Source organism: Lactuca virosa, chromosome 7, assembly GCF_052849685.1.
Source record: "Lactuca virosa cultivar CGN04683 chromosome 7, Lactuca_virosa_CGN04683_v6, whole genome shotgun sequence".
NCBI classification, from domain to species: domain Eukaryota; kingdom Viridiplantae; phylum Streptophyta; class Magnoliopsida; order Asterales; family Asteraceae; genus Lactuca; species Lactuca virosa.
In genome coordinates this window covers 86359165-86376364 of record NC_136432.1, presented here as the reverse complement: position 1 = coordinate 86376364, position 17200 = coordinate 86359165, and the positions used below count along the sequence as shown (strand labels likewise).

The window sequence follows — 17200 nt, the reverse complement described above, 5'->3', positions numbered from 1 at the left end:
TATAAAATAATAAAGTACTATGAATCCCGCTAGATAATTTTGCAATAAGTATAATAGTATAAAATTCGTGATAATTTGGTAAAAAGAAAAATAGTTGCACTTTATTAAAAGCTTTCCCCAAATAGTTATGTTTACGATTTTCTCATTTTTATAACTTGCTCGATAATTAAGCAAAAATAAAAATAAAAATAAACGGAGAGAAAGATGCGGAGTACACACCAAGCGCACAATAACAATCCAACCTTCCTCAAACAAGTCATTTGTTTCCTCATTACTTCTTGTGCTGTTGGCAACATCCTCCCACAATTCCTGTTTCTTCGAACAACAACAACAACAACGCTGCTATCAGCAACATCAAACTCGCATTCAGAAGGTATTACTACCATCAATCATGAATCTGCTTTACGATTTAATAGATTCTCATTACTTTCTTTTCAGATTGCGATTGTGTTCTGCGTTTTAATCGATATATCAACTGTGCCGATGCCCACACCTATGTTTCTTGTATGATGTTTAATGTTCGTTTTTTTTTTGAAAATTTTATTCGTTATAAGTTCTAGCATCTCTTGATTATCTATAATGTCATTCGATTTATTATGTTTAAGACTTCGTAGTGATGCTTGGTCTTGTTTTAAGTTCGTCAGCGAATCAATTGCATATAACGATTTAATCGTTTCGGATTAGTTTCTTTTGAGATTTCGATTGTGTTCTTCGTTTCAAAAAGCGATGTATTAACTGTTCTGACGCTAATCTCTACGTTTCGATGATGTTTAATGTTCGTTTTGAGTTATTCGGATTGTAAACTCTTAATTATCTATAATTTTGAACTTTATATTTGTTATTGATTAAGATACAAAAGGTTCAATACATTATCTATAATGACATCTGATTGTGTTCTTCATTTAAATTGACATATGAACTATCCCAATACCTTCGCCTAAGTTCTGATCTTATGAATTTCGATTAATCATATAAAAAACTGACTTATGTTTGGAATTTGTTTCAAACAGATTCGAAGGACTACAATTTGGGACAGAAGACAAATCTTACACATCATGAAATACAAGAAAGGAAGTATCGTGGAGGTGTTTGTGAATGACAAATTTAGTCACCATTCATGGCGTTGTGCTAAGATATTTTCCAACAATGGAGACAATTATACTGTGAGTTATGATATCTACCCTGGTTTCACCAACAAAGAAGATGTGCAACAAATATCTCCAAAATCCATTCGACCTTGTCCCCCTCTATTAGAAACCCCAGAATCTTGGGTTCCTGGTGATGTAGTTGAAGTCTTTCACAATCTTTCATGGAAGATGGCAATTGTTTTGAATGCTTTGAATATGGAACAATTTGTTGTAAGATTAGTTGGATCTTCTCAAGAGCTCAAAGTAACCAAATCAGAACTCCGTGTGCCACAATCTTTTCAAAATGGTGAATGGATTGTTGTTGACAAGTTTAAGACATTAAACTCGAATTCTTGTAAAGTTGAAAGTGTCATGAGTTCTAGTGACAGTTGTAGCATTTATAGCTATAATGGATCTGATTGTTTTGAAGATATTGAAAGGCGTGATAGTGATGCAGAGTCCGTTTGTGAAATGGAATATGTTGATGATGATGATGGGTGTGTTTCATTGGAGGATGAAATCCATAGACTTGAGTTGAATGCATATCGATGCACAATGGAGGCATTACATGCATCGGGACCTTTAACATGGGAAAAAGAAACAATGGTAACAAATCTTCGTATGTTGCTTCATATATCAAATGATGAGCATTTGATTCAGATTAAAAACTTAATTTCTTCAGCTAGTAGTAATACTTGTAATAGATGACAACCAACCTGACTCTTTTCTTGGTAAAACTCAATTTTCCTTCACATAATTGTAAAAAGCATTTGTACATTTTTGCTTCTATTGTTATAATTAAAAGAACTTCTGGTTTTCGTTTTTGAACAGCATCTATGAATTATTGATGCTTGCCCTTTATTTTCCAGGGCCAAAGTAGTGGCTTGCTTGCTTGTACACCTTTTGCTTCTGCATCAGTAAGTTGATGTTGGACAAATGTGACACGTGCAGAATCAGTTGATGTTGGAAAAAGGTTTTACTTTAGGTAAAAATACAGTTTTTTTTTACTTGGCATTATTGTTATCTTTGCTTATTGGTACAGTGTTGTCTGTAATTACACATAAGACATGACAAGATAGAACATAACATAAATAGAACATGTTGTATGATGTTTGATATGTATAGGACTAGGAGAGACATTTTATTCCATCCATAAAGCCAAAAAAAAGAGTGAAATATAGAACATGGATTCGTCTGTGCAAAAGACATGAATGTCCTTATTCTCAAGATGATTCATGTTTGAGAAAGTAGGGTTACATTTGAGAAAATAGATAGAAAAAAAGAAAAGAAATGATGGCAGTTTTGTAAAACTTGGGATTTATGTGCACGTCTGATTTTGTAAACCGTATATAGTTGGTGTTTGCAAACTTGTACATGGATTTTGTTTTTCTTTGTAAATTGTTAAAGTTTATCAAAATCGATTTTATAATGTATAATTGTTGTTTATAAAATTTGGTAAAGAGACTATGTGATAGTTAATGATTAAATATTAGATAATCCTTTGTAATAAGACTTGTTCCAAGATAAAGCGTTTTTCCATAAACAAAAAAGGTATAAACAAAAAAGGTATGATAAAACTTGATTTTATCAAGGTTTTAAATAATGTAAGGCGTGACTTGACGGTAATGTCAAGCTTTAAGTTTTTCCGAGCCTTAGCGAGTCACGTCATTTGTAAGGCGTGACTTAAGGCGACAATTTTGTATATAATTAATATTTTTATATGTATTTTCAACTATTATTCTATTTTATACACATATATGAGTTAAAGCGGCGTTTTGGTAAAGCTTGGCGACACGCACAAGCCTTAGAGTCATGACAAACTTTTTAGAAGCTTGGGTTTAATAGATGAAAAGATTGGAGTTCAGAATTCAACCATAAAAGGAAAGATTATTATTTTGGCAACATTCAAGGGGAAATTGCTAGAAAAGTCTTAATATTTTCGAAAAAGTTTCATTTTAGTCCCAAAAAGAAATTGAACTAAAAAAGTCTCGATTATTTGATTTTAGACGATAATATGTCATTTCCTATTAAAAGGAAAAAAAAAGATTTTTTTGTTAACTTGAGCCAAAATGAAATAATCGAGACTTTAATGTTCAAAAAAAAAATTAAGGCCAAAGTGAAATTTTTCCGAAAATATTGGGACTTTTATGACAATTTCCCAACATTCAAGATATTAATTGAAATTAAAAAGTTTAAATCTAACATGATACCATCGTAACATTATATATACTATCAATTCCTAAAACCTTAGCTATATGATACTTTTTTCTCTTTCATCTTTTGCCACCCAACTTCTTCTTCTCAATCAAACGCATTCTTTTCTTCCTTCTTATCCCACTTTTCCCACCACCGCCTCTTCTACCCAATCAGATGTTGCACCGCCATGGACATCATTTATTATCTCTCCTGTGATTAGATCTATTCTCATTCTGAGGCTCCCTTTCTTGGATATCAGTCGATAACCCTGCTCTCCTTTCTTCTTCGCTCTGCTGCTTCATCTCGGCTTAGACCAACGCTAGATAACCTCCTTCTTTATGCCAATATCTATTGCTCATATATTTTTCCCTAAATTGAACATTATCTCAGTTGAACCACCGATCAACCTTATTAATCGGCTATGGTCTCTCGAATTAGGGCTTATGAAATCCAAGTACACACTTGAAATCGGCGTCCTGTCTTCGGCTCAGATATATCCCCAAAATCGTCCGGAATCGATTGTTCCCTCGCTGCCACCGCTTTACCAGACCCGCACCTCGCGACAGACGATGATCGGCACTCAGATTGTTTGCCTTAATTGCGCCATTTATGAGATGATAAAATTTTGTGTTTCTTTAGAAGCAAGTGGAGTTGATGGTAAGGATTGTGAAGAATCATCGTCACGAAGAAGAAGAGGATGACAAATATTTCATTTGAAGAACATCTGATGGCTCCTTACAGAAAAGTTTTTCTTTTCTCATAAACATATATGTATTTTTTATATCTAGATTTGTGTGTGCATAATTGAAATTGAACTTTCCAATTGAATGCACAGATGGAAGAAGGAACGATCAGAAGGCGAGCTCTCAAAAGTTCAATTTCTCATAAACCCCATTGCTTCTTGTCGGTGTACCAGATTTTGGAACACAACCACTAATTCTCACCTTATCCAGCCTCCAGCCTTGGGCTCTTTCATGAAAGGTATCTCCGCCTCCTGCATCAAATCACCCCCTTCATCGATCCATGTAATTTGTGTCATCTCTTCTCTCTTGCTTTCATTCCCGATCTAATCTTATGAGTAATCCGCTTTAGGTTTGTTTGATTAATTTCAGATTTCGATTGATTTTTCAGGATTTACCATTTGTATTTCATCAACACCTCATCGGGTTGAATTTACCAACTACTCGACATATTGTTCCAAAGAGTAATCATCTTTTTTACTTTTTGTTCTTTTTAGCTACTTTGACTTATGCGCATTCAACTATGATGTTTTGGTTATATCAGTTTGTATTTTTAGTTAATTTGATGTTGACAAAAATGTTTAAAAATGTTCTATTTATGCTTTGCCATGTCAGCAGGCACAAAGAGATCCAGAGAGTGATCTTACTCACGAGAATTATGAATTTGGTTATGATACATCGAGCCCTTCCGAGGGTAGTTTTGGAAAGTCCAATGGAAGAGCATGTGAAGAAGGACTTGAAAAGACATGATATGGATATGAGATCAATACTACAGATGCAATATCCAAGCTTGAAAGTAATGGACATGGGTTATCTTCGAATTATTCACTTGATGAATCTTCAATTTCTGATGTGAAATTACAACCTATCAACAACCTTATAGAAGGAAGCGGTGAAGTGAGTAGGAATTGGAAGAACTCAGAGGAAGAGGATTATTTGTGGGATGATGCGAGCTCAAGAAGAGTAAATCCCATTCTTACCTCGTCTAATAGTTCAAAGACAGATCCTAGATTGTATTTCGACTCTGAAAGACCGGTAAGTAAAAAAGACGGAATTGCTATTATTCTTTTTCTTACAAGCATTTACACTGAATTTTTTTTTCTTTGATCTACCATCTACAGAACAGCGGATACCTTCTGCTTCATTAAGGGCAAAAGAGTCATTTTTACTAGATGAAAATGTCCACGGATGATGAGAATTTATTAATTAATTGGTTAATAGTTTTTTTATTTCTTTCTTTCTGCAGGTCCATTTTCATAGATTACTTCACCTCCACAAAAGCACCCTTTCTACTGGCTTCTATTAAAAGCAAACTATTAACTAATTATGAAAATGGAGGTTTGCTTTTAAAATGGACCTGCAAACCTCCATTTTCATAATTAGAAACCCGGAATCTCTATTTTCAAGCAACAAAAATATTAGAAACCCAAAGTATGTGTTACTGTTGATAAAATGAATCTTCAACATGTTTCTTTTTTAGTAGTCTATTTTTTCCAGATTCGCTTTTTTTGGGTTCAACTTACTATGCAAAAGTTGGTATGGTCTTCTTTATTTAGAATAAGCTTCTTACTTCTATTATAGATCTCCATAATTAGAGATAGTAATTTAGGATGTTGTAAATGTTTGAATATATTGCAGGCTCCTGAAAGTGCAGTTTACTTCATTGAAGATGGGGAGAAGGTTCCTGTTGCTTGAAGCAACAACACGAATGAAGAAAGAAAAAAATATGTTTGTTCTTGTGGGTATAACTTTTTTTAAGCAATATTTGTACTTTTATACATTGTTTGATTTGGCCCACGAATGAAGTTTTAGATTTGAGAGTTGAAATGTGTTTTAAGGATTTGAAAAATCTTATTATATCTTGTAATCCATGGAATTCATTTGCCTTCTGTTCTTGGGCCAATAAGTATGGATAATCATTAGCCTTAAGGTAAATAATCGGTATCTTATTTTTTTCTTAGGAAGAGAAATGCAGGTGTGAAATTAGAAGAACTACCTGCTCTACAGTCTTCAGAAGCTTCTGATGAAGAACAGAAATTAGGGTTTGATGAAATATGATCAAACAGAATGAAAGAAAGAAGATGATGAAATAGACTAATTGATTAAATGATAACACAATCTAAAAGATTGCCCAGGGAATCTCCCTCTCTAAGCAGAAAGCTTAAGAGCCAATACAAAAGTATTACACTATCAAATTTCTAGACATCCCTCTACTGTGACCTTTCTCTCTATTTATTATAATCCTAGCCCACTTAGGTGAATTTCCTGTTTTGCCCTTTACTGGGCCTTCTAGACAAAACCTATAAAATTCTTGCTTAAATGGTATTTGGGTCCAACAATACTCATTTCCTATCAGCTTCTCACCATCATTTAAAACAAGAAATGGAAAAATGAATGGCAAACACTTGTAGGTGTTTCGAGAACAAGAAAACAAGCTACTGTTATGGTTTTTTTAAGTCTGTTTTTTATCAAAAATTTAAGCTGACCCTAAAATATAAAACTCGAAACAGGGAACATAATATATATGGTTAACACCCCCTTAAAAAATATATTATAATATGATATGTTGCAATAATAAGCAGAAAGGGTATGATGGTCTTTTTTGGAAATGAAAGGGAGAGAAACGCTTCTACGTTATTATAATGGGGACGCATGGATGTGATTCAGGATCTTTGATTTTAGTCAATGTTAGGGTTGATTCCATGGGAGGAGTTATTGATGGTGGAGTTGGAAATGCAACATCAATTAGCCTGCAGTCCACCTCGAGGACAGATCAACATCCTGACAAGTTTGTGACAAGGTTTATCTCTATCCTTTAATGAGACAATGGTTTTTTACTCATTTTCTGTAATATCATCATCATGATTGATAAACTTACTCTTATCAAATATTGATCTTATGAAAACTTTTTATTACTTACTTTTATTCCAAAATTGCCCCTGCATCAACTTCCTTACTCTTATGACAGTTTATGAATTTCCATCCTCCCTTATGTTGGTTGTGGGGCCATTTTGGTCATTTTAGTTTGTGGTGATTAAATTATTAAAAAAAAATTATTGATATGTAGCTTTCAATCTTCATTTTTACATGGATGTGCAAGGTTTATGTTATTTACAACATCACATAGATCAAGATCCCCCTTCTTCTAAGTATAGGTAAGTTGTTGAATTTCCATAATAGTAAAAAAATATTTACCATTGTTGCAGTATGTCTACAAAACTATACCTATTTTCATTCGTTTATTTAGGTTTTATTTAATAAAAAATCTGATTTATAATAAATTTCAAACATTTTTCACAGTTCTTGTTGACTAATGTTTTGACTTTTATCAGAGGTGGTTTTTTTAGGTAGGAAATATTCTATAAACCGCCAAAAATAGTAATGTAATATATGCAAATGTAGTTTACTTTTAGTTTTTACCCATACTACATTCTATCAATAAAGGGTTAAACTAAAAAAAAAAACTTATATTTTCTTTTTTTCCCGGATTAAACCTTTATTTATTATATGAAAAAAAAAACTTGAATTTTTTCATTTTCCCCGAATTGGTCCTTTTAGTCATTTTTTACCAAAAAAATTGAGAAATGTAAGGTTTTTTTCGAGAAAAAACTAAAAAAGTTGAGGGTTTTTTTCGAAGCATTAAGAAGGTTGACGGTTTTTTTTTTGGAAAAAAAATACAAAGTTGAGGTTTTTTTCTGAAAAAATAAAAAAAAATACAAGGTCTTTTTCTGACAAAAAATAATTTTGAGGTTTAATCCGTATAAAAAAAATATAACGTTTTTTTTTAGTTTAACCCATTAATAAAAATTAAAATTATGTAACACATAAAATACGTTACCTATATTCATAGCAAAGTTTAAGTATGTTACTATAATGGATAAAAATGTAAGTATTCTCCTATTCTGTATAAAAAAGTAAAATACATTGCTATTACCTATAAGGAAACACAAGTGCATTGCAATTACATGTAAAATGTTATAATTAAGTATTTTTCATGTAATTATTTCAGATTTCAGGACTTCCACAGTTTTTGAACAACTCAGTTGTAAACTTAGCAGAAAAAGATATTGATATGCAAGCTATGACGACATGGTCTTCAGAGAAACCGCATGGACAAAAATGATATGGTTGAAGGTTGTTTTGTTTTCTGATAATATCTTATGAAGCTGGTCACTTCAAAAATAAATTTGTGGTCACAACTTCATAATTTTGAACATCAGCTGATTATGCAATTAATAGTTAATACACATAGGTGATTGATGATATCCAACTGTGATTACTTGGGGTATACGATTTTGATTTTGATTTTTATTTTGTACTTCCAATAGAAAAGAATAGATAAAAAAAATTTCTTTTAAACAATTTTACTATGAAAACATATATGAGGGTTCATAAGTTGACAACGGATGATGTGAAATTGAGAATTATATTGTGAAATAAAAGGTCGAAGGGTAATGAGTTGATCTGGTTATATAATAGAGATTTGATCTTATACCAATATAGATACTATACTTAATTTAGTTATCCATAATAGAAATCTACTTACACTCTTTTTAGTCCCATTTTATGTTGTAAGCATTGACATTTATGCTGGGTCCAAAAAGGTAAGTTTTTACACACATATACATGTACACATTATAGTTATATATGATTTGGTGTTGTATGTTTTTTACAGGCGGTACAGAAGATTTTGCGAATAGAACTGGAAACATTAGATGGAAAGACTTGAAAGTAGGTTGCTATAATACGTTTGTATGTTTAATGCATTTTGGTATAAATAAACTTTTGCTGTGTTAAAGTATCTTGCCTTTCTAAATATAATCTAGTGCTTCCTATGTAACTCGTATGAACACCCCTTTTATATATATGACATGTTTTAATAAATATTATAATATGTTCTATCGTTTCCTACAACTTGAAATAAGGAAAAAAAAAACACAGTGCCAAAGGCGCAGCTAATTTCCCTCTAGTTCTAATCAAGGGTGTAAATGTTGTTCCTTGGGTAATAGTAGTTTCTTTCAAGTTCCTTATTTTGATGGGTTGATGACTTATTTACATGTTTTAACAAGTCTATATAATCAAATAGATTAAATGAGTTATTCACTAAAATATCATACAGTATTTTATTTGAGTATACGCATATAGCCATATTTTCATATTTTATCACAAGATAAACATTTAAATTGCTAAAAAAACCTTTAAATTTGCATGGCTATTTTTTCTTCCAAATTACTCACTAATTTTGGCCTTGATTTTGCAAGTATACTCAAACTTACGAATTTTGAAAAAGAAAATCATGAGCATAAATTTTTTTTTTTGAAAGGAACTTCCCTAACGAGGGTTTCCAGGTCAGTTTTCGAGCACCGATTAATCCCTGCTGTAAACATGAGGTTTTGTCTCGTGCCCTAAAGTCACTGCAGACGAACATCCATGGTTACAAGGCTGAGTAGTGTCAGGATTTGAATATTGATAGTTTTTCGGGAGATGAAAATTCGCATCATTGGATAAATAAAAGTATTTAAAAAAAAACAATTAATTAAATGAATGAGAGTCTACTTGTCAATGTTAAACGATATTATTTTATAAAATAAAGCTTGAGTTTGCAATTGCGCATAATATGATGATCTTAAACTCCTTTAAAAAGAGGGATGTGCACCTGATTACCTTTCAAAGTGGGGGATATTGCACCCAAATCGACTTTATTCTGGTTCGTAAACAAGATCAATGAGCATGCATTGACTGCAATGTGTTTGTGTATGAGGTTTGTGCATCACAACATAGATTAATATAGTCATGGTCTTTCACTTGCGTAGGAGCCCACATAGGGGAGCGAAAGTAGCTAAACCTATGATTCTTTTGAAAAACTTAAAGGGAGCGGTAGTAGAGGATTTTAAGGACATGGTTATTGCATAAGGGGATATTGGAGCCACTCACACAACAAATGCAGAACTGTTATGGAATAATATGGTCGAAACCATCAAAGAGTGCCAAAAACACCCTTGGGATGTCGACATGGAATGTCAATGAGCATAGAGAATCATGGTGGTTGAACGAGGTACGAGCTAAGGTCAAGACAAAACAAACTTGCTTCAAAGAGCTTTTACTATGCAGTGAAGAAGAAAGAGTGAGGATAATCAAAAGATACAAGGACGCTAAAAGTGAAGCAAAGAAAACAATTGTTAAAACAAAGGTTACAGCATACAACGAAATGTACAAGAGATTGGGCTAAAAAAAAGAAAATGGAATCTACAAGTTCACTAAATCCACAAAGAGAGAGGGAAAAAGGACTTAGGAAACATAAAATATATTAAATATGACAACTAACAAGTTTTAGTGAAAGAAGAGGATATTAAGAGGAAATGAGACAGTTACTTCTATTCCTATTTAATGATGGTTCTTCGTGGTTTAGAGATAGGATTGTTGAGAGCATCCTTAGACGACCAATGGTTATCCCATCATTAGGATTGAGATCATTAGGATTGAGAGTGAGGTAGTGAAGATAACATTAAGGAGGATACGGAAGGACAAAGTCGTCGGTCCAGACCAAATCCTTATTGTTGTGCGGATGTGCCTAAGAGAAGAGGGAGTACGGTGGTTAACGAACCTCTTTAACATTATTTTGGAGTCAATTAAGCTATTATGCCAGAGAAGTAGAGATTTAATATTTTAATACGTTGATTGTTTTTATTTTTTAAATATTTATTTTAATTTTTTTTTGAAAATAAAAATGAAAAAAGTTAATAAAAAACTATTTTTTTGTTTTTTGTTATTCTTTATTATTCTATTTGTTTTTTATTTTTTGATCTATAAAATAAGGTGCTAGGATTTTGTCTCAAAAATAACCCATGGTCTCGTGTGTGTGTGTGTCTATATATATATATATATATATATATATATATATATATATATATATATATATATATATATATATATATATATATATATATATATATATAGACACACACACACACGAGACCATGGATTATTTTTGAGACAAAATCCTAGCACCTTATTTTATACATCAAAAACATCTTACTACCGAGGTGACTACATCAAACATCTTACTACCATTTTCTTTTATCTCTCTCAAAATGGCTTCAAACAACTCTCCAAACAACCCACATTCTTGAACACCACCACCCCTAACATTTTCTCATATAATCCTTCGTCACCACCACCTTACCGCCCACAACTAGAAGCCATAATTTTCTCTTCAAACCCGATGTATAGTGGTGTTCCATCAATGTACACCCAATCCCAAATGTCACCACAACAATAATTTTTTTTCATAACAAATGTCATCACAAAACTTCACCCCATTTCCATACCAATCCCATCCGCCCAATACAAATCCCAAACCCCGTTTTGGCCCTAATACAAACCAATTTCAATCTGAAACCCAAAGTCCAGCTACTACAAAAGAAAAGGAAAGGAAGGGGAAAATGTAACACTGATTCTAGGTATATGCTTCCTTTGATTTCATGGCATTTGAGATTTTAATTTTTGAGGTTTTAGATGGCCACAACGTGGTGGGAAAGGCACCACGATGTGGCCTCACCCGATGCGAAAGCACATCATTTTGGACGCCACGACATGGCAAGGTCCATGCCATGACGTGGTGGCGACCATCATGCGACCCAATTTTTTTTGGATTTTAAGCCTTATTTAAGGGATGTGATGGCTAGGGTTTGCTCACCCTCACCTCCATCACCTCCCTTTCAAACTGAAGCAACCCTAGCCTCCAAATTTTACATCTTGAAGCTTTTTGGTAATTTTTGGTGGTGATGAAGATAAAGAAGGTGTTCTTTGTGCAGTTTCTTTATCAAAATGCACAAATTTTGGCTTGAAATTATTCTCAAAATTAAAAATAAACAACCCAAGACACCTCAAAACCATCTAAATTGATTCCCCTTTCGTAAATCCAAGTCTAGTCAAGTAATCCAACTTCAGAATCAACATATTCTCCACATTCAACACCAACAAAACACAATCTTGATAAGCCAATGACTTTAAATCCCGAAACCCAAATCTTTGAAGGTAAAACAGAGCATGTGGCAGGAAAGTGAAAACTGGAATAAGATCGTTGTTAATAGTGGATGTGAAGATTTGGGGGCACATAGTGATGATTGGAGGTACTTTTTGGGAAAAACAGTTCCACGTTACAAGATCAAAGGGTGTTGTTCGGTGACGACGAGGGTAGAAAGGAGAGAAAGGTTAGTGAAACACATAGATGGAAAGAGATAGGGCTTTCTTGTTTATTTAACCCGCCTCCATATCCGAACTAATTTGGTTTGAGATCCAATCGCAACAAGAAATCAGAGTGTTTTTGTTGTTGCTTTTTGAAGATACGAACCCATCTAGGAGCATGCAAATGGTGTTGAAGTTGTAGGAAACATAGACAGGGACGAAGAAGAAATCAGCCTCCAAGGGGTTTCTTCGTTCATAGATTTCAGATGAAGAACCCGAGAACCCATGAACTCGATCTAATTTTGTTCGTGTGTGTTCTTCATATCTAGGGTTCATAAATTTATTATTGAATGTGTTCATCCGAAAACCCTTCATCAAATCTGATTGCGTGTGTGTATTCATCAAACATGGGGTTTATGAATGTGTTTTTGAATGTGAGTGTGTGTTCTTGAGGTCTTGATGAGGCTTTCTGGTGATGATTTTTAGGGGCGAACTCAAGAACAAACCTAGATTTTGTGTATGGTTTTTGTTGTTGGAATGATTTTTAGGTGGATATGAAATGACAGAAAAAGTTTAGGTGGAGATGGAGATGGCAGACGTGGTGGTGGCAGACGCTCGTCGAACAATGGCGGTGGCGGAAGATATTCTTGAGTTTATGAAAATGTTTTGAGTGTTATTGAATTTATGAAGATGTTCTTGGGTATTTATCAAAGACAAACCCAAATAGATATATATATATATATATATATATATATATATATATATATATATATATATATATATATATATATATATATATATATATATATAGAGAGAGAGAGAGAGAGAGATTTCTTTTTTATTTTTCTTTTAATCAGAAAAGTATTTAAATAAAAAAAACTGAAAAAGAAAAAAAAATAAAAGCAAAATTGTCATTATAAAATAGTCTAAAATAAATTGGATTAAACTCACAACAAAATAAAAAATTTGAACCTTTAGGACTATTCAAAATATTTTTAGATCAAAATAACATTTTTGAGCTAACCATAGACATATTCTTGCAGTTTTGTCTTAAATTAATAAAATATTTTATTTATTTATTCATAGTTAATATTATAAACATTATATTTTGATGGACGTCAAAGATGACAAAAATAACACCCCTAGTAACTTTTTTCTCGAAGAAAGAGCAAAGAAACTCGAAAAAGCTTTTGGAGCCGTAATAGCAAGGTAGATCGGAGGCATCTCCATCGGCGATCCCTAAATTTGATTTCGTTAGAATTCCCCCCTGCAATGTCGTCATCATCATCTTCTCAACCCGCCGATGGGTAATTTCTTTGATTTCATGTATTTTGATCCATTAATTATAGACAGGCGAGGAAAAGTGAGAGGGTTTTACTGCTTCGTTCGTGTATTAATTCAATTGTTTCTGTTGATAATAATGTAGCGACGGTGTTTATATGCGACAGAGTAAAGGAGCTCCGTTTAAGTTTTTAGTTCCCCTGATTTATGCTCCTGTTCTTCCTCTCAGTAAGTTTATACAATTTATTGTCGATTTTTCTGGTTAGTTTAATTAAATTATAGTTCGATTGTAATATTTCTGCACGCATTGGGTTTTTCCAATTCCAATTATTTGCGTTTCTAAACATTGAATTTCGATAAATTGAAGATCGACATGATTCTAATGGTATCTGTAAAGCTTAAACTTTCATGGTGTTGTATTATGTCTGACATCAATTGTCTCATCCTGTTATTCCAAAAGGAAACGATTTGGCAAAATATTGAATGTGATTGTGAAGTTTGTGTTGATTCATTTAACTTCTTCATGGCTTGTGTTTAATCAGATTACGATTCTTTTTTCTGTTCAGTTCGACTTACATTGAGACACAAGCCAGTTTTGAGGGATCGATTGTTCACAGCAGTTTTGGTTGGGGCTGTTGCTCATGGAACTTACTTGGTGTATCCTTTTCTCTTCTTTTCTTTACACTGTTAAACCTGCTTTTGAAAGCTTGTTCTTATTTTAAGATGTTTGTTTTTGTTCTTTTATTGGCATGTAGTTTTTTTTTTCTTGACAAACATGTTCAGATCAGATCTTTATGACAGTGAGAGTAAATGAATCAGCAGATCATTTCACATGAAGCTTTCATGGAGTCATGGGTGTGGATCGAATGCAGTATTATGCTCTGGTATTAAATTGCATATGTTTATCATTCATTTTTGTTGGACTTAATTGGTAATTACTTCAGAACAAAATAAACCCGAAAAAAACTCAATATTATGAAACTTTAGGGATGAAAACTCAATATTCAAAGTTTCAAACAGTTTTGGATGATCAATTTTCTATCGTATCTTTTTGTTATATGATTCTTTATAAATGGGATGTGTTTTGTTTTTTACCCATAATAACAAGCTACTTACATTTAGCAATATATAACATGGAAAATTGTGAAATATACTTTATTTTTTACATAAATAAGAACGTACTTTCATTTCTATGCTATTACCTTGAAGAATGTTTTTGACTTTTTGAGGATTTTGTTGCTTCTACTTGTTTGTGCGCTTGAACTTTCTATATTTTGATTTATATCATGATTCATAGGCTGTTAGGATGTGTATGTTACACCGTAAGGAACAAGATTGAACTAGATTGAATTGGAGGGCATTTACGTCTTTTGCACAAACGATAGATTGAGAGTGCATCTTTGTCCCACCCTGTTCTACCTTTTTGGATGGGACAAAAGGTTGCAATTTTTGTCTCATTGACATCAGTTTCGGTCCCAATGCATGTTAAATGCAGTACAATGCTTACCAGTTTTGGTCCCAATGCATGTCAAATGCAGGACAATGCTTCCCAATTGCAGTACCTGTCATCATGGTCTCTCATGTCCTGTGTATTGTATGATTTAAAAATAATTAGGTGAAAAATAATGTAAGACATAATCAGTGTACAAGAAAGGGCTTCCAAATACATGAGGGTTGTTTATGGTTGACAATGATGCCAAATATAGTAGAAGAGTTATCTTAATGAGGATTTTCATCGAGCAGTTGGTGTGCACAAGATGATTCATCTTTTCATGAACTACATAACCACATTAAACCCCAATTTTTTAACTTTGGTCATTTATTGGGTTTCTTTGGGAGCTTTTTTTTTCATGAAAATGTTTGAAATGGAAAAGCTCTTTTTATTTCCAGGGCAACGGATTTTTGCAAATTGTTTTTCTGTGAGATGTTTGTATAAGTTGTCTATTTACAGTTTGTTGATAATCTATGAAACCTACCAAATCAACGAAGAAATTCATTACAAGAACTTATTGATTAGCATGCTTTTTGAAAAAATTTAGGTTTGAAAAAGCTTCTCTCGAATGAGCTATTTGAAAATAGTTTAATAAATTTCATTTTAATGTTAAAATGTTCAAATTAGCAACAAGGTCCCAAAACTTAAGTGTAACTTGTTAAACAAGATGTGAAGTTTGTTCTACCTTATGACTTACTCAAATATTCTATTATGAATACATGTCAAAATACATAAGTTGGGATTGGAAAGTCTAGTGAGCATTCACGGAGTCAACTCTTAAAGGTGCTGGATAAAGTCAACAATCCAATCCCAAAGTCAACCCCCTAAAACATTTTTAAAACATCAAAAGATTAGTATCAACTGTAACTCCCTTCCTTCAACTCCTAGTGATCGTGGATGATTACTAACATTTGAATACTTGTTTTAAACACTAATTAACATCTTAACATCATCATTAATTATCCAATGATTTACAAGCTATGAATGAAGATCAAATGTATTTAGATCAACATTAACAAAAAGGAGTTCGTAAGCTTCATTTTAAAGAGTTAATCATCAATAACTGAAAGTAGGTTCCAAAGTTGTGATTCTAAATGATAATTCCAAACTAGATTAGTGAAATGAATTAATAAACAAACTAATCAAGCCAGTTCATATACAAAATTACAAATCTAGATTCAAAATCATCATAAGAACACATGAACTCCAAGCTTAACGTAAAATCATTCAATTGACTAAATAGAAGTTGTTAGCCTTATTATTTGGATTGATCAACTTAATTTGAGAATACAAAACATAATTGTAAGCCAGCTAAGATATCAATTTCGCTTTTCCAAAGCTCTAAATAAAAACTTCACTAACATAGGGTTTATGAGCTTCAAAACAAACTCATAAATTGAACTTTAAGCAACATCAAAGGATGTTGTTGTAGATTAATAAACAATTGATTAAATCTTAATTAGGACTTTATTTTAATGCCTAATCATCATGGCATTTCAAATTTGAAAATAAAATAAAATCCTAGAACACTAAATTGGAGAATATAAATGAAGATTATTACCTTCCTAAGCTCGTTTTAGTGATTAAAGCACCAAACTCAAGATCACTTCAAATGATCTCCATTCCTCCTTCAACTCTCAAAAACGTATCCCAAAGTCTCTCTTCCAAGCTGTAGATCGATCCAAACGAAGAGAGTTGGGAGGTTTCAGTGTTTAATTCAAAAGTTTGCAATTTTGGCAACTTTGGTCCCTCAGTTTCCAATTTCTCCCATTTAACTCTAAATTGTCCCAAACTTATCTACTAGCTTTTATGTTACTAAATCAACCCTATCCAGTTTATTTCTTAACAATATTAATCTTTTTTGAGATTAAGTGAGTTAAATAAGAGTTGAACATGAGTTTTTCTTATTTTTAACCTAGTCAACTCCAAATTTCTTACACTTTGACTCAATATTTATATTTTATCAATTAAAATTATTAGATTTATTTTATTTATCATTCTTTTTATTATCTTATTGTTTTAAAATTATTAGATTTATTTAAATTGTTTTAAGTTGCTTTTAAAAATTGGGTGCTATAATATTTATGTCCTTCCATATTCCCTAGTGTTGGGATGTGCATCTTGATAAGATAGTTTGTTACTCATTGCCCTATTGCACATCACAAGGATGATGTTTG

At 32.4% G+C, this 17200-nt stretch overlaps 2 protein-coding genes and 1 long non-coding RNA gene across 12 annotated transcripts; all 3 read left to right on the top strand.

Annotated features, from left to right (window-relative positions):
• Window positions 1-210: 210 nt before the first annotated feature.
• On the top strand, window positions 211-2331 carry LOC145125393 (uncharacterized). The gene is made up of 4 exons (XM_079060854.1): window positions 211-373; window positions 439-504; window positions 1011-1733; window positions 1997-2331. Exons 2-4 carry the CDS (start codon window positions 484-486, stop codon window positions 2051-2053), a joined length of 801 nt encoding a protein of 266 aa, XP_078916980.1. The 5' UTR covers window positions 211-373; window positions 439-483; the 3' UTR covers window positions 2054-2331.
• Window positions 2332-3373: 1042 nt separating this feature from the next.
• Window positions 3374-8977, top strand: LOC145124005 (uncharacterized). 9 transcript variants are annotated; one of them, XR_013715428.1, is made up of 9 exons: window positions 3374-4068; window positions 4159-4304; window positions 4455-4527; window positions 4679-5098; window positions 5185-5805; window positions 6025-6863; window positions 7131-7218; window positions 8073-8197; window positions 8739-8977. It is a non-coding gene; the product is annotated as an uncharacterized LOC145124005 (long non-coding RNA). The 9 variants fall into 9 exon arrangements; XR_013715432.1 differs by having other exon boundaries at window positions 3375-4068; window positions 5185-5599; window positions 5702-5801; window positions 8073-8864; XR_013715431.1 differs by having other exon boundaries at window positions 3375-4068; window positions 5185-5599; window positions 5702-5805; window positions 8073-8864.
• Window positions 8978-13384: 4407 nt separating this feature from the next.
• Window positions 13385-15371, top strand: LOC145125295 (SH3/FCH domain protein). Of its 2 annotated transcripts, XR_013715917.1 has the most exons (5): window positions 13385-13557; window positions 13677-13759; window positions 14098-14188; window positions 14315-14415; window positions 15147-15371. XR_013715917.1 is itself a non-coding variant. In XM_079060771.1 (4 exons), exons 1-4 carry the CDS (start codon window positions 13523-13525, stop codon window positions 14343-14345), a joined length of 240 nt encoding a protein of 79 aa, XP_078916897.1. In that variant the 5' UTR covers window positions 13385-13522; the 3' UTR covers window positions 14346-14565. The 2 variants fall into 2 exon arrangements, 1 of the variants encoding a protein (XP_078916897.1); XM_079060771.1 differs by lacking the exon at window positions 15147-15371 and having other exon boundaries at window positions 14315-14565.
• The last annotated feature ends 1829 nt before the right edge of the window (window positions 15372-17200 follow it).